This window comes from Carassius gibelio, chromosome A5 (genome assembly GCF_023724105.1).
Source record: "Carassius gibelio isolate Cgi1373 ecotype wild population from Czech Republic chromosome A5, carGib1.2-hapl.c, whole genome shotgun sequence".
Taxonomy (NCBI): Eukaryota; Metazoa; Chordata; class Actinopteri; order Cypriniformes; family Cyprinidae; genus Carassius; species Carassius gibelio.
Genome location: NC_068375.1, coordinates 39,466,181 through 39,484,619, shown reverse-complemented (window position 1 = coordinate 39,484,619; position 18,439 = coordinate 39,466,181). Strand labels below are relative to the sequence as shown.

At 35.1% G+C, this 18,439-nt stretch overlaps 1 protein-coding gene across 14 annotated transcripts; it reads right to left on the bottom strand.

Moving 5' to 3' along the window:
• Positions 1–1,065: 1,065 nt before the first annotated feature.
• On the bottom strand, positions 1,066–16,831 carry LOC128014925 (NACHT, LRR and PYD domains-containing protein 3). 14 transcript variants are annotated; one of them, XM_052598644.1, is made up of 10 exons: positions 16,591–16,831; positions 10,807–11,001; positions 10,358–10,435; positions 9,732–9,821; positions 9,184–9,297; positions 5,533–7,491; positions 4,481–4,654; positions 3,867–4,031; positions 3,489–3,535; positions 1,066–2,797 (listed from the first exon to the last, which is right to left on the bottom strand). In XM_052598644.1, exons 2-10 carry the CDS (start codon positions 10,953–10,955, stop codon positions 2,274–2,276), a joined length of 3,300 nt encoding a protein of 1,099 aa, XP_052454604.1. In that variant the 5' UTR covers positions 10,956–11,001; positions 16,591–16,831; the 3' UTR covers positions 1,066–2,273. The 14 variants fall into 14 exon arrangements, with proteins under 14 accessions (XP_052454604.1, XP_052454600.1, XP_052454601.1 ...); XM_052598640.1 differs by having other exon boundaries at positions 5,533–7,512; positions 10,358–10,471; positions 16,738–16,828; XM_052598641.1 differs by having other exon boundaries at positions 5,533–7,512; positions 10,358–10,471; positions 10,807–11,014; positions 16,738–16,791.
• Positions 16,832–18,439: the final 1,608 nt, after the last annotated feature.

Genomic DNA, 18,439 nt, shown 5'->3' with positions numbered 1-18,439 from the left:
ATATATATAAAATATATATAAAAGAGTAAAATATTTACATTTTGTTTGTTTTTTGTCAAAGACTTCAATTTTATTTATGCAGTTATGTAATCCACTTTTATTTATAAATGTAACTTATTTAAAAATAATAACATGATAATTATTATGTATCTATATATTATGATTATTTTGTATCATTATTCTATGACTATTGTAATATAATTCATTAATAATAATAATATGTTTATTTAATATACTCTTTATATAAAATTTGGATAATGATCAGTAATAATTCGAGTAATAATAATAATAATTATATGTATAATAATAATAATATATATATATATATATATATATATATATATATATATATATATATATATATATATATATATATATATATATATATATATAGTGTGTGTGTGTGTGTGTAAAACAAGGATGTTGTAATATATACCTTACACAAACACACTGTTAAAACAAGAAAACAGAGAATCTAGGGACAGAGTCATGTAGATCCGTCCTCTGTAACAGCACAGATTAATATCTTCATCAGTCAAACACACACACGCGCACGCACGCACAAACACACACACTCTCCTTCACACTTACCCAGACTCTCTCTCACACACACACACACACACACACTTTAAATATTTATCTATGCTCTCTCATATTTAACAAAGACAATAAAAGGGCTAAAATAAAACAGATGATTGACTTTTGATTAGTTTGCTCTAAAATCATGAACTTTGTCTGGTTGTATGTGTTTGTTGTATGTTTTTCTTTCACCAGAAAAATTAAATAAAAGTTTGAACAGGGCTCTCTGGTTGATTTGACACAGAATGAGTCTACTTTACATTTTTCATATGTTGAAATATTGATTACAGTTTTGCATATACACAGTTGCTGGTGTCACGGTAAAACATATAATATAAAGTCTTGTAAAGGAGTGTATTTAAACTTTTATAACCAGGACCTGTTTACTTCCATTGTAAGTGCCTTACTGTAACTGCAGTATATGAGAAGAGCACATTGTTGACCTTCCATTTCAGTCAAATTATTTTTGAGGCGACAGTGGAAAGATGTTTTTAAAAGAAAGTTTAATGTTCTCCTTTTATTCATTTGCAATAACACATGTGACTCAATCATATTATAAAATAACATTATAAAATAAAATTAACATAAATAAAACATAAATAATGTAACAAAGGACACACTTTATAATAGCTGTAGTTAAAACACATGATTAAAACTGAAGACACTTGGTTTCCTCCACAGAAAAAAGGGAACAGTCTAAGCACATCAAGCAGAGCAAGGCTCAGTCAAGTTTCTTTCTGACCACATGTACACACTTTTTTCTACACATCACCATCGTTAATTTGAATGACTATATTTAAATTATCATTATATTTATATTAAATTAATGTGACCTGAGCTAGCGGTCTAGATAACTCATTAAATACTCAAATAGCAGACATTTGGATGATTCATATTCTTAGTTTCTATGATGGTTTCCTAATCTAGACTAATAAATCTGAGATTATGTACTACAATGACAGCTGGGTCTTTGATGCATTGCTTTGTTCCTCTTTGGCAAGTCACTCTGGATAAACATGTTAATAAATGCATAAATGTAGTTTACTTAAATTTGAGATAATATTGTTTTGCTAATGTCCTGAGTTTGGTTGCATGTTAGTTTGCATAACCATAACCAACAACCGTGTTTTGCCACATTATCCACTATTTTACATATAAATGATTACTGTGTGAAATGCCGCCATAGAAAATGTTTATATTTTTATGCTGCTTATTTTGCAAATATTGTTTCAATTAAAAAAACTGAGAATCCTTGGGCAGACATTTTTAACACTAAACAGTATAACTGCGTAAATCTTTTAAAAGACTGAGGGCTCCAAGGCAACAAATTATCATATCAAGACTTATTAACATGTATTGATTGACTATGTTTTTATCATTTATGTTGACTTTTCTGAGCATCTTTTCTCGACTTTTCATTTAGATTCACATTTAGTAATTTTTTTTGCAAAGCAACTTACAAATTTGAACAAAAGAAGTGATCAAATCAACACAATTTGTAACAATCAGCATCGTTATTGTGAGATTTCTTCAGTTGGACTAGTTTGGAGGTTTGAAGTTGGTATTTTCAGCAAGCAGGGACACTAACACCACTGTTTGTATCCATACATTTCCAATTCATCCCATTTTTGTTTTTGGTTAGTAAGGGAGCAAGTACTATATAGACTTTAGGCTATATTACGAAGCTCTTCATTCTAATACAGTGAAACTGAAGAATCTGGATAAAGCCTAAATCCAGCATAGAGGGGCTCGATAAATGTGCTGTGGTATGTGTGCAAGTGAATAAGTGTGTGTGTGTCAGACACACTGTAGAAGGACAGCTCGCCGGCGGGCCAGTCCAAATACACTCCTACTCTTTTAGAGGGGGGAGAAGGGGCCGGTAAGTTGGTTCTATTATTGCTGTGCCAGGCAGAGTATTTGTTATCAAAGCAGATGAGACTCCAGGACATTTCATTGAGCCCAAACCTACAGTCACTTCCTGTTCTTTGGATTCCCTTATAGGTCACTGACAATCCAGCTCCCCTCACACTCCATTCAGCCTCCCAGTAATGGCGTTTACACAGACTCTCCGTGCACAAAACTTGTTCAAAGCAGTCAAATCTCTCTGGATGACTTGGATAAGGCAGCTCCTCTTCCACTCGTGTCACCTTTCTGTTCTCCTCAGACAGAGAGAGATGGTTGTTTGCAGTGTTTATGTCAAGTGTGAGATTACAGGTATCTGCACACAAGGAAAGAGATTTTAACTTTTTTTCTTATAGTCATGACAACCTCGTGTATGTGTGAGAGAGAGAGTGAGTGAGTGAGTGTGTTAGGGGTGGGAATCTATGGCTATCTCAAGATTCGATTTGATTATGATTCAGAGGCCCACAATTCAATATAATTACGATTAACAATGCATAGATGCATCACAATATTGTCATACAACTTGCACCTCAATTAGGGGTGGGAATCTTCAGGCACTTCATGCATGGGAGTCACGATCCAATTCCAATGAATTTCATATAAAAGTATTTGAAAATGCAAGTGCATTTAACCGCAACAGAAACAATAAACACAAAGCGCACGTGAAAGTCTAATGTATCTAATAGTACTGCATTCCACACTGCAAAAAGACAGCATATCTAAAGCAAAATATGGCGGGTGGAAGCACCGTGCACTTTCTAGCATGCACACGTGCCATATGCGGGAAAAATAAACAAGTTCAGAATAGATTCTGAAATGTCTATTCAGAATTGTTGAAGAGAGAATCGCGATGCATCGGAGAACCGATTTTTTCCCCCACCCCTAGCATGTGTGTGTGTGAGAGAGAGTGAGTGAGTGAGTGTGTGTGTGTGTTTGTGTGCGCAAGTGAGTGAGTGATTGTGTGTGTGTGTGTGTGTGTGTGTGTGTAAAACAACAAAATGACCTACATTTGTGTAGTCCTGGTGTGATTCTGAAATGTCCTCCATGGTCCAAACTACAAAGAACACAAACACACAATATTACATTAGTTACAAACATTCATCAGTTCACGCTGTTTTTTTTCAGTTGGTTAAGAAAATGTTCCAATATAAAAACAACTGTGACAAGTGGGAGTCATGACCTAGCTGTGCATACTTTGTTTCCAGAGGTTAAGTAAATCTGAAAAAAATATTACTTTTGGTATATTTGAGATGGTTTCATTTGTAATAATAATAATAATAATAATAATAATAATAATAATAATAGTTAAATTATTTTTATAACTTAGTTTACAAAGAACACAACATCACTGCTATGCTAAATACTTTATTATCTCAAGTACATACTTGAGTTTGCAGTTTGAATGGCTCAGGCTGTCAGAGAGCACCTTCACTCCAGAATCTCCTGGGTAATTGTAGCTCAAATCCAGCTCTCTCAGGTGTGAGGGGTTAGAACTCAGAGCCGAAGCCAGATATGAACAGCCTTCCTGTGTCACCATACAGCCAGACAATCTTTAAAAACACACAGTGAGTAGTTTTGTTATTCGAACACTGGGTAAATTGGTAAATCTAGTCGATGTGTGGTTTCACCAGTATTATGTGGTTATGAACAGTGTCTTTCACCATCAGATTTTATATTATACATTTCTAATTATCTCCCTTTTGTGAGGAGTTTATTAGTCCAAATAGAAAGTACAACACATTAAAATTAACATTAACAATTTACACAAGTAAATTCTAAACATAAATGTTTGCAACAATTGCTAGAAACATGTAGCTGATTTGAGATGTGACAGCTCATAATTAGTACTGTGTGGGGAATGAAAGGGAATAGATAGTAGTTATAGTAACAGTACACATTTAAAAACAGGACTTAAATAATTAGAGAACAATCATGGGACTATATATTTTAACTTCAGGTTTTATTTTAATCGACATTTAATCAAAATATTCCTAAATACCTCAGTATCTGCAGTCGACAGTTTGGACTCTTTAGTCCAGTAGAGAGCAGCTTCACTCCTGAATCCTGCAGGTCATTGTTACTCAGGTCCAGCTCTCTCAGGGGAGAGTCTGATAATTGCAGAGCTGAGGCCACAGTTTCACAGGACTGATCAGTGATATTGCAGTCTGCAAGACTGAGAGACAGAAAAGCATTTTTCATTGGTTTACTGGTCAAATGGTTCTACAGGGATTGGCATGACTCGTCTTTAGTGAACTTGAGGTTAGAAAGCGTAGAAAGATAGAAAGTGCAAAAAATATTTTCAAAAACAAACAAGAACATGTCTAAGAATGAGAATACAGCAGAAGAGGAGATTGTGATGATTTTTTTATGAGGTATGGGAGGAGGAAGCCAGACTTGTCAAACTGACATCTTGGCATGTGCTGTGTGTGTGAGTATTTGCAGCATTTATATGTGTGAAGTTATAAGTGTGCATGTGTGTATGTGCTAAAAAAAGTCTCCTCAATGTGAAACCCAATATCACAGAAAGACTTTTATAAATGTATTACAGCCCAGTTTTCAAGTTTGAATTGTAAGATTCTTTCGTTCATGTGCTTTATGATTTTTTTTCTAAATAAAAAAACAGTATAATCTATTAATTTATTTTTTTTACCCTAATTTACCAACTCTCAACACACAGTAATGGTCAATAACTGTAATTTACTGAAAGCCTATTTAAAAAAAAAAAGAAATAACACATTGCATTTGAAGATAGCATATTGTTTTAGAATTTTACAGTCCAAAAAATAAAATATGTAAAAACTACAACTTGTAGCTTCAGGTCCTAAAGGGTTAACTTACCTATTAATGCATTTCTAATGCAAAGCACTTTTTTACTGTATGTTCCTGTCTTTACTTGTACTTTTCGAAACTGTTATGCAGCACTCATGCTATAAAAGGCAAGCTTCTTACACCAAAATTTGTTTTAAGCGATATAATTTCTCAGGACTCAAGTGTAACATAATTATTGCATTGAGACCACAGAGTTTGAATCTCTAAGAAGTTTGTACTTACAAAGCTTTTCTGCAGTTTCTCACAGCTGGTATCAGTCTCCTTCTACCTTCCTCTGATGTGTTGTATTTTTTAAGGTCCAGCTCATCCAGTGCCTCCTCTGATATCTGAAGTATGTAGGCTATGGCTGAGCAGTGCGCAGCAGACAGTTCTTTTTCTGAGTGTTTGTCTGATTTCAGAAACTCCAGGATTTCTCTTTGCAGAGTCTGATCGTTCATTTCAAGCAGACAGAGGAACAGATTGATTGATCTTTCAGCAGAAAGAGTATTTTTCCATTCTTTGATTTTGTCCTTGACGTACTTTATAGTTTCATTGATGCTCTCTGAACTGTTCTCTGTGTGTGTCAGTAGTCCATGTAACAGTTTCTGATTGGACTCAAGTGAGATGCCCAGCAGGAACCGGAGGAAAAGATCCATGCGTCCATTCTCATTCTTAAGAGCTTTATCCAGTACTCCTTTATGCAAATTATGAAGTAAATCAAAAACTTTCAAGGCATCAGAAGTGTTATTTACATAGGAGTAAAAGACATAAAATGCTGCAAGAAACTCCTGAAAACTCAGGTGTATAAAGCAGTAGACTTTCCTCTGATTAATCACATATTCTTCTTTAAAGATCTCAGTGCAAATCCCAGAATACACAGAAGCCTCAGTGACCTCTATGCCACATTCTCTCAGGTCCTCCTCATAGAACATGATATTTCCACGCATCAGCTGTTTGAAAGCCAGTTCAGCAAGTTTCACAATCACTCCCCTGTTTGACTGCAGGAGTTTCTGTGGATCTCTCTCGTCTCTCTCATCATACTTCTGATTTCTTATATTTGTCTGAATAATCAAGAAGTGTATGTACATTTCAGTCAGAGTTTTGGGGACTTCTGCACAGTCATCTCGTTTCATGATGTTTTGAAGCACAGTGGCTGAGATCCAGCAGAAGACTGGTATGTAACACATGATGTGGAGGCTTCTTGCTGCTTTAATGTGTGAGATAATTCTTCTGGCTTGATGCTGGTCACTGATTCTCTTCCTGAAATACTCCTCTTTCTGAGGGTCATTGAATCCCTGAATTTCTGTCAGACGGTGGATGTATTTGGAGGGGATCTGATTGGCTGCTGCTGGTCTGGAGGTGATCCAGATGAGAGCAGATGGAAGCAGATCCCCTTTAATGAGGTTTGACATCAACACACCCAATGATGAAGTCTCAGCCACATCACAAACTTTCTCACTGTCTGACCACTCAAGTTTAATTTTGCTTTCATCCAGACCATCAAAAACTAACACAACTTTACATAAATCATATACCTTTGGGTCCAGATCTTGAAGTCCAGGATGAAAGTCCAGCAGAAGTCTGTGAAGACTGTACTGATTATCTTTAAACAAGTTCAGCTCTCGAAATGGAAGCACAAACATGAAATCTACATCCTGATTGGCTTTTCCCTCAGCCCAGTCGAGAATAAACTTCTGCACAGAGACGGTTTTTCCGATTCCAGCGATGCCTTTAGTAAGAACAGTCTTGATTCGGTCTTTCCTCATTCTTTTATTATTCTTATAGCCTGGTTCAGGTAAGGGGTCAAAAATGTCATTACATTTGATCGGAGTGTCTTGTAATTGTTGTATTCTGGGTGTTTTCTCCATCTGTAAAACCTCATGCTCTTCATTCACTGCTTCGCTCTCTCCCTCTATGATGTAGAGCTGTGTGTAGATGCTGTTCAAGAGGGTTTCATTCTCTTGTAGCTTGATACCTTCAAATAAGCTCTCATACTTCCCTTTCATGATGGTTTTGTGTTTCTCTTTAACTCTCTGCAAGACATCATCCACTAGTTGTCGTGAATCCTGCTCCAGGTCTCTAGTCTCCTCCACCTGTGTGTAGAGGGCTGGTTCTGCATAGTGCTGTCTGATGTGGTTCTCGGAGTAGAACGCAGCACAAATCAGACAGGACTTCACATCTCTGAGCTTCCTCTCAGTGGAGCTGTGAGCAGGAAAAAAACATCTAGAGATAGAAGGCATTATAATGTGAGTTTAAACTTGTTAAATTTCAAGATGTTGACATAAAATGTTGAGAATTAAATAAATTACAAGAAAAAAGTTGTTGTGTTTCTTGAAAAAACTTGTTACATTTCGAGAAAAAAAAGGTAGAAATACATTTTTCCGGATAAACTAAACAAATTATTAGAATAAAGTCTAAATAAAATGCTGAGAATAAACACACTGGTATAATGTTAATTTCCTCTTGTTGGAAAGTGTTTATCAGCCTCTACAGTGGAGCAGGTCATAGACAGTGATGGTCTTATATGATGCGGTCGACCAGAGTTCAAATCCGACTTTTGCTGAACTTGGTCTACTTCCTTTTTTTCTCGAAACACAAGTATTTTCTAATTATTTAATGAGTTTATTCTCAACATTTTATTTAGATTTTTTTCTCATATTTTTTTTTCTCTGAACAACTTTTTTCTTGTAATATAATGAAGTTATTCTCAACATTTTATTTCTTAATTTTTCTCAAAATGTAACTAGTTTTTCCTTGAAATAAAACTTTTCTCATAATATAATGAGATTATTTTCAACGCTTTATGTAGAATCTTTTCTCGAAATGTAACAACTTTTTCTCAAAACACGATTTTTTTCTTGTAATTTAATGACTTTATTCTCAACATTTTATTTTGACATTTTTCTCAATATTAAACAACTTTTTTTGTATCAAAACACAACGACTTTATTGTCTTAATTTAATTCTCAAAATTTATTTCAACTTTTTTCTCGAAATGTAAAAAAGAAATGATCAAACCATAATGGCTTTATTCTCTAAATTTAATGATTTAACTCTCAACATTTTATTTCAACATTTTTCTTGAAATTTAACGAGTTTAATCTCACAAAACAATGGATCTCATTCATGAAACTTTCGTAAATATGTGAGTGATTTGCGCATAAGGAGACCTTCCCGAAATCTCTTCTCCTGATTCACAAATACTTCATAAACGTCAGATGTGACGCGTTCACGCTCATTCTCAATTACCATAAATTTCATAAAGTTCATTCAAAACACCACATTTTATTTTCAAGCGTACATAGTGGCCTATCAGGTCCTAAAAAAAGGAAGCTTGGCAGCATATTATAGATGTTGTTAATGCAGTTTCATCTGTTAATTGAACAGTCCCAGAAGTGAAAAGAAAATGGTTCATCATGTAGCTTGACTGCGAAAAACAAATTAGTTCACTTCTACAAAATTTGTTTGCCCAGCCCTATTGAAAACAATTAATTATTTGATTTAAGTGTTCTGTTTGCAGATTCCATTAATGGCTCTCATAATAAAAGTAAAAAGAAAAAGCATAATTATATAGAATATAGAATATTTTTTTCAAAATGCTGTGTAAATATGTACACGATCAAGGTGAATTAAAATGCATCCTTATTAATGAGCAAAACGTTCGGATGTTAGACGCACTATTCGCGCGTAGCTGGGAGCAGGTGAAGATTTCTTTCGTACCAACTAACATTTGGAAAATACGAACATTTTAATGAATCCGAACATTTACACCACTATACACACAATTATTATTCAAATAGAGTCTTTTATTATTATTATTAAAAAACAATCACAGAGAACTGTGCCATTATTATTGCCAATACTATTCTATTATATTCACACCCCTTGTCTTACCTTGAATTAGAGACTCCCGTTCCATGCCTAAAGAAAGGAGGTTTGGCCATGAAGCCGTCGCTCTTCATAGAGACACAGTTAAAAACTGGAGATGCTGCCGTCTGAGAGTGGTGTCTGTAAATATTATGTGGAAATATTAATATGAAATAAAGCTGTTTCTGATAAATTATTATATTGAGAGACTAACAGAACTTACAGGTAGAACAGTTTTTGGTCTAAAAATTAAACCGTATTCTTGCTTGTGTGCCATTTCTTCACTACTACATTTTATCTTATAAATATAGATAACAAAAACCCATACATGCCATCTCCATTCCCCAGACTCCATTCACCTGTCACTCATTACACCCCTCAACTGTTTATTAAATCTAAGTTTCACCTGCACTTGGACCCAGACCATGTTTTTCCATGGTGCTCCCTTACCGCTCTGTGACAATACAGGGATATTTTTGCTTTCATAACTTATAATAATTATAAATCATAGGGGCATTGCAACTGCATTCTTGTACTTCATGCAATGAATGCTTTTGGATAAAGACATATCTTACCTAGAATTAGAGACTCCTGCTTCATCACTAAAGGTGGGAGGTTTGGCCATGGAGCCGTCACTCTTCATAGATACACAGCTAGAAACGTGTCTGGAAATATAAAGTGAAAATATTCCATCATCCGGCACATCATTAAAGGAACACTCCGACTTTTTGGGACTTTAGCTTATATCCCCCAGAGTTAGATACGTCCATACATACCTTTTTCATTTCTGTGCGTTTTGTAAGTGTTATTTCACGTATAAATGGATAATGGTAGCATAGCATAGCATAGTAGCTGTGCTCCTACACATAGTGAGAATGTAGTTCCCAGTATTTATATGATTAAAATGGTCTCTGTCTCATATAGCCTTGTTATTTGTACACGCTGTGACTATTCAGATCACAACATGTAAATAGGAAAATGTTTGCATTATTTTGTCACTTATTGGGATTACTATGCTAACAGTATCCATTTACATCCAGTCTTTGTGCTAAGCTAGGCTAACAGTGGGTGCGTCAAATAACACTTACAGAACGCACAGAAATGAAAAAGGTATGTATGGACTTATTTTTCTTATTTTTTTGTTATCTATGTTTTGTTAATATGAAGGGAAAGCACCAGGATAAAAAAAGAAATATCTTACCTAGAATTAGAGACTCCTACTCCATTACTAAAGGCAGGAGGTTTGGCCATGGAGCCGTCGCTCTTCATAGACACACAGCTAGAAACAAGAGATGCTGCCGTCTGAGTGTGGTGTCTGCAAATATTATTATGAAATAAAGCTGTTTCTGATCAAATATTATATTAAGAGACTAACGGAAATTATAGGTAGATCAGCCATTAACATGACTTAGCAATAACACCCTAAAAAATTATTGAAGGGAGATCTGAATACAAATTTAATCAATTATGTCAATTAAACAGTATTATTGCTTGTGCGCAATGACTTAACTTCTACATTGTATCTTATAAAATAAATATCAAAAACCATACAGGGATATTTTTGCTTTCATAACCTTAATTATAAGGGTATTTCAGCTAAATTTCAGCTTTTTCATGCAGTTATTGCTTTTGGATAAATACATATCTTACCTCGAATTAGAGACTCCCCCTCCATCACTAAAAGCAGGGGGTTTGGCCATGGAGCCGTCACTCTTCATAGACACACAGCTAGAGTCTGGAGATGGTACTGTCTGGGTCTGAACAGCATCCTCCTCCTCTCTCTCCTCACAGCGGCTCATTTTCGAGGCAGTGCACTCCTCGTCTCTCTTTGGCACGTCAATGCATCTAAAATATGGCACTACATATAAAGCACAACTGACATCCAGAGCTAGCCGCTTTCTGAGACTAGCATATTCTCACAGGATCTTATAATACGTCCTACGTCATCCGATGGAATTCTATTGTGTGTACAGCATTTAGCAGAAGCTAGATTACTGTTTATAAATTGTTATAATATAAAAAAATAATGTTCCAACAAAAACACATTGATTTGCTACTGGAGGCCTTTATTCACCCCTGAAGCCACGTGGGACACTTTTTATGATGGATGGACGTGCTTTATTGGACTTCTTTTGGACTATTGAAGAATTCACTACCATTATAAAGCTTGGAAGGGGTTAGGGTTTTAATGAAGAAAGTCATACACACCTAGGACGCCTTCAGGGTAAGTAAATCATGGGGGAATTTTCATTTTTGAGTGCACTATCCCTTTAAATAATTTTTTTTTTTTTTTGTTAAAATTGCACCAGTTCAGCCAAATGTAACATTTTGTCTGTCAAAGTAGGTAGATACATAAAACATTTAAAAATTTAAAAACAAATGCACAATCAGAAGCGTCATGCCCATTCAAGATCTTCTTTAAGCACCAAGAGCTTGTAACACTCCAAAGAGAAAGGAAAACTTGAAATCGCATCAAGTATGGTGAGTGACCCATACTCGGACTTGGACATTTAACCCATTCAAGTGCACACACACACCAGTAACATGTTCTTTAAGTATGAAAATGTTCTTTACTCTCTGTAAAAATGAAAGCGTTATAATTAGCAACTTACATTACTGTTATTGAATTCACATTAAATACAAAGTCAGCCATAATGAAAAATTTTTACGGCATGACACCAAAATCTGGTACTTAAGTAAAAAGCTGGGTTTTTATGTGTAGTTAATAGATTATACTATTAATCTACCATGCCGACCACCATTTATTGATCAAATAGCAATTTATATTCCCAGTTATAGTTAGAAAGGAGAGAAAAAAATCATGAGTGCATTTGGGCCCTGTGCACAGTCCCCAGACTTTAGACCTATGGAGGGATTTTTGGGTCAAATTATAAACGAAAAGTCTAAAACTAAAAGTCTTAAACCAAAACTAAAAATCTAAATTTGAAACTTAAAGTCCAAGTCGAAAATTTATTTGGTATTTAGGATTGGGCATTTGGTATTTAGGATTGGGCATTTTCTATTTAGGGTTGGGCATTTGGTCATTTAGCCATTTAGGATTTAGGATTGGGCATTTGGGGATTTAGGATTGGGAATTTGGTATTTAGGATAGGGAATTTGGTATTTAGGATTGGGCATTTAATCATTTAGCCATTTAGGATTGAGGATTGGGGATTTGGGGATTTAGGATTGGGCATTTGAGGATTGAGGATTGGGGAGTGTATGCAAATTAGGAGGCGTGGCCCAAATACTGGAGGCTGGGTTTGAAATGGCTGGTGCGCAGAGGCACCTTATGGACAGCAGAGGGAGCTCCCAGTGCTAAGGAACACAATGTAATGAAACCAAACGGAGCAAGTGAGCGGCTTGAGCGAGGACTGTGTGATAACTTCAACTTAATGACAGCTTTGTAACATTTGTGGCCTCAAACACAAAGTCACCAGTGAAAGGAGTGCTATCGTTCTGACGACGAAAAAGCAGCAGACAGACAGTGCAGCAGGTAAGATGCTAACATTAGCTACTAGTTATATAAGCTGATATTGCTAACATGCTTTAATAGGGTATTATTATATTGGGACATGCTGCCTTCTTTTTTAAACTGCGCTTAACCCCTCTGACATTAGTAGATACACTCCTTTCACATTGCCACTAGATGGTCTTGTTTATGTTTTTTTCTTTTTTTTTTTTTGCTATATAGTATTTTATTAAGATTGTAAGAGAAAAGAAATTAGGCTTGTTCGACTTGAACCGGCGCTGCACACTGCAAGACCGATCGGTTTATGACATCAAAGTACTGCGAGAGCGATTCAAAAGCATAAGGAGCGTCTACTCTCTTTGATGTCATATGTCGTGTGTGTATGTATGTATGTGTGTATATGTATATATAACACAACTCATAAAAAAAAAAAAAAAAAAAAAACAAGGTTAGGAAACAGTAAAGGCAGCATGAAGGCCAGTGACGATGTAACAGCAGGGTTTTTGTGCAGTGTAAAAAGGACCGCAATATATTGTTATATTATACTCTGACATCGTCTTAACGTGTTTATGTGGTGACTTTGCTGCTTCCAGCTGATATTCTGCTAGTCACTTGCAGTCCGTGCCATTGGGTCACTAACATATTGTCTTGTGTGGAAAGGTTTAACCATCACAGCTAACACTGTAGTTCAGTGTTGTGCTACTCACCTGAAGTCAAACAGGACCAAAGAACTAGAGGGGACTGTTGAACCGTTAAGGCCATGTTTCAGTAACTTTTCTTATAACAATATATAACCCAACCACTGACTTGTCATGATTCTTGCAGATGTTTCACCTGGACATGAAGGACCACTTGTTGTCACAGCTTTGGGTCAGAGATTTGCTGCAGTGTTTCCAGAAGTGCTCACTAGGTCACAGCCAAGCTACGGCTCATTCTGTAAAAACACCACTAGACTCCAGACTTTTTCACTCACTCAGACACATTGGCACTTTATTCTCAAGTATTGTAGTTTATTTTCTCCTCTTAGTTCTTATATATATGACCTTGTAATGATTTTAACTTCATATTCATCGGGAAGGAGGAGGCGGGAACCGGCGCACAATCAAAACATTTTAATAATTCAATTCAATTCAATTCAAGTTTATTTGTATAGCGCTTTTTACAAAATAAATCGTTACAAAGCAACTTTACAGAAAATTATGTTTCTACAATATTTAGTAGTAGCTAGTAGTTTGTGCAAAAAAAATTCAAAAATAAACACAAAACAGCACATCAGCCCCTCACGGACGACTGGTGCGCACAAAATAAAAAGCAAACATAAAATAATGTCCCAGGCCTGGTCCTCTCTCGTCCTTCACTATAGTCGCTCCAGTTTTATATCTTTCCATCTCCTACGTGGGACTCGATACCGGCGGTGGGGCCGCAGGTGTAGCTCATCTCCAATCACTACACCTGGCCTCACTCCTGTTCCCCACGCCTCTCGGCCCCGCCCCACTCGCCACAGACCTATAATTACATGAATTTATTTTGTTTGTTATATCTTTAAATTACCTTCTGTACTTTTCTGTTCTCCCTGTAATTATTGTTGTGGTGCCTGATTTCCCCCATAAAAATCTTGACTAGTAACTAACACTTTATTGTCTTTCTTAGTAGTGTAGTAAAGCAAAATACAGGCATGTTACAGTTAATTAATCTCAATCAAGGACTTCCCTTTTTATCAAAAATGTTCGGTGTCTTGTCTTCTGTGAGCATATATATATGCATTTTGTCAGGAGAGGACTACAAGGAGAAGGGTAGTTTGTCAAAGACAAAGTCTTCCGGTCTGTTGGGGAGCTGAATTACTGTAGTTGTGCTGTATCTTGGACATGCCCTGGTTCTCCTTAAAATAATCTAGACAATACTTCCACAGTTTCACAATAAAGTTGAACACCGTAGTCACGTTGCTCTGTGCTTGGTTGAGGTAAAAGGGCAAAGTCTGCTTCAGTAAGCTGCCTTGGAAGCTCAGTCTCTGGAATGTCAAGATGAGTGTCCACCCCTGCTGCACTTGGTCCACTCCAGTCAGTCCCATATTCTTCACTTCATTTACAAGGTCATATATATAAGAACTAAGAGGAGAAAATAAACTACAATACTTGAGAATAAAGTGCCAATGTGTCTGAGTGAGTGAAAAAGTCTGGAGTCTAGTGGTGTTTTTACAGAATGAGCCGTAGCTTGGCTGTGACCTAGTGAGCACTTCTGGAAACACTGCAGCAAATCTCTGACCCAAAGCTGTGACAACAAGTGGTCCTTCATGTCCAGGTGAAACATCTGCAAGAATCATGACAAGTCAGTGGTTGGGTTATATATTGTTATAAGAAAAGTTACTGAAACATGGCCTTAACGGTTCAACAGTCCCCTCTAGTTCTTTGGTCCTGTTTGACTTCAGGTGAGTAGCACAACACTGAACTACAGTGTTAGCTGTGATGGTTAAACCTTTCCACACAAGACAATATGTTAGTGACCCAATGGCACGGACTGCAAGTGACTAGCAGAATATCAGCTGGAAGCAGCAAAGTCACCACATAAACACGTTAAGACGATGTCAGAGTATAATATAACAATATATTGCGGTCCTTTTTACACTGCACAAAAACCCTGCTGTTACATCGTCACTGGCCTTCATGCTGCCTTTACTGTTTCCTAACCTTGTTTTTTTTTTTTTTTTTTTTTTTTATGAGTTGTGTTATATATACATATACACACATACATACATACACACACGACATATGACATCAAAGAGAGTAGACGCTCCTTATGCTTTTGAATCGCTCTCGCAGTACTTTGATGTCATAAACCGATCGGTCTTGCAGTGTGCAGCGCCGGTTCAAGTCGAACAAGCCTAATTTCTTTTCTCTTACAATCTTAATAAAATACTATATAGCAAAAAAAAAAAAAAAGAAAAAAACATAAACAAGACCATCTAGTGGCAATGTGAAAGGAGTGTATCTACTAATGTCAGAGGGGTTAAGCGCAGTTTAAAAAAGAAGGCAGCATGTCCCAATATAATAATACCCTATTAAAGCATGTTAGCAATATCAGCTTATATAACTAGTAGCTAATGTTAGCATCTTACCTGCTGCACTGTCTGTCTGCTGCTTTTTCGTCGTCAGAACGATAGCACTCCTTTCACTGGTGACTTTGTGTTTGAGGCCACAAATGTTACAAAGCTGTCATTAAGTTGAAGTTATCACACAGTCCTCGCTCAAGCCGCTCACTTGCTCCGTTTGGTTTCATTACATTGTGTTCCTTAGCACTGGGAGCTCCCTCTGCTGTCCATAAGGTGCCTCTGCGCACCAGCCATTTCAAACCCAGCCTCCAGTATTTGGGCCACGCCTCCTAATTTGCATACACTCCCCAATCCTCAATCCTCAAATGCCCAATCCTAAATCCCCAAATCCCCAATCCTCAATCCTAAATGGCTAAATGATTAAATGCCCAATCCTAAATACCAAATTCCCAATCCTAAATCCCCAAATGCCCAATCCTAAATCCTAAATGGCTAAATGACCAAATGCCCAACCCTAAATAGAAAATGCCCAATCCTAAATACCAAATAAATTTTCGACTTGGACTTTAAGTTTCAAATTTAGATTTTTAGTTTTGGTTTAAGACTTTTAGTTTTAGACTTTTCGTTTATAATTTGACCCAAAAATCCCTCCATATTAGACAGTCAGAGTATTCTCTCATCTCTCTGTCGTTTAGTGACCAGTCAGAGAAACAAGTGCGCGCCATCTTTATTATTCTAGTTGAACTTTCGTTTTCGACCTGTGTTTATTTCTGTGGCATCGCTGTTGAAGAGTAGACTTAATTCGCTGTTGAGGTGGATTTATTAATTGTAAAGTTAGCGAAAGTCATCATGAGCTTAGTAATGTCTGGAAACGAGCGGTTCATTCCTCATTCTATCATAATTCGTAGCACTTTACCTTCAGGCAGCGGAAACACACACCGGTTGATGAAGAGCTGCGTTTGTTTGAAGAAGCCGAACACACCGCGCACGCGCTTCTTATCAGCAGCGAGTGTGTGCATAACAACACTAATATACTAAAATAAGCGATAGAAGACACACTCACCGTCAGCCGAGGTCTAGACAGCAGTGTAGAGACAGAAGAGCGTTCATGTGACGCAGAACAAAACTGATCTGAATGTGCTGTGAGATGTCTTATGCAATACCAGAAGATTTGTGAGGATTTTGCTGAGCAACGAATCAAAAACCTAATATATATACCGAATATTGCCCAGCAACGTTTCAATATAAGCTTGTTAATTTTACTTTAAAATTAAACATATATATATATATATATATATATATATATATATATATATATATATATATATATATATATATATATATATATATATATATATTATATATTATAAATATATGAATTATATTTATTAAAAATTATAAATATATATTATTTATCCAACAAACCAGTTCCCCAAGAGATAAATCTGATCTCTCTGAAATATTTTTTTGTGTGAAATGCATGTTGAGTCTGTTGTGATTATTAATCTATACCCTTTTTGTTATTTTATATTTCATTCATAAAATGTGAATGCCCTGTTTGTAATATCTTGTTATGATAATAATGTTAAGTTCAGCATAAAAAAATGGTATGTGTTTATGTTAAATAGAAATTGCAACATATAGTCTTAAAGATGCCATTAGTTTTACTTCAATATGACGTTTCAGAAAGAAAAATATATATTGTCGATTTGTTTTTTGTTTGTTTTTAGGAAAATTATTTAAAATCTATTTTGCTAATCTGTGTTGTGTTGAAAAAAACAAAACAAAAAAACAACAACACAAAAATGTAATAAAAAAGCCATAAAATCTGCATCTCTGGTAAATGAATTTGGCAAATGTTTGTGATGCTGTTTATTTTTAATCATTCGTTGCTGTGTTTCTGTTTGTGCTTGGCAATAAAATTAAATAAATTAAATAAATTATTAAATTCATTTATGACATCACAATGTCATCACTTTTTTTTGTAGAAATGCTATATTTAAATTTAGTATTTATTTTTATTAATGTATTAATAAAGGGGTCAAGCTGATCAATTGTATTAGTAAGTAAAATTGTAGTATTTTGAGAAGTGACTCATAAAAATGTAATAAAATATATAATAGGAAATGTGCTGAATTGTCATAACACACACAAACACGCACACACACACACACAATTACATGTTTGATGTAATAATGATTTGATGTCACTACTTAAAACTAAAAACTTGTATTAAAAACTATTTTAATATATTAATTATAAATATTTTATATAAATATTTTGACATTTTTATTGTATTAATTAATTAACTGAATTGCAAATATATATATTTTTATCAATAATTATAATACAATTGATACTTTATTAGTAATTATAAATATTGTTATAATTAATATTATGTTACTATATAATTTCATGTATTTATTTCATCATTAAAGTTTAATTTAATTTTATTTATTTTTCATAAGCTCTCATTTTCAACTTGATTGGCTAAAATAAAAAAACAAAAACCTAAAACTATGTAAACTTGTATAAAAAGAAAAACTGCAAGAAATGAGAACAAAATAAACTAAATGAAAAATATAAACATATTCAAAATATAAACTTTAACTTAAGACGAAACAGAAATCAAAAATATATAAGAAAAAAAATGTATAAAAATCCAAAATATTTTAATAACTAGCAGCAAAATAACACTGATACGGTAAAAACTATTTTAAATAAACATTTCTAAGTTTTTCTGCCAAATCACATAGTTCATAAAT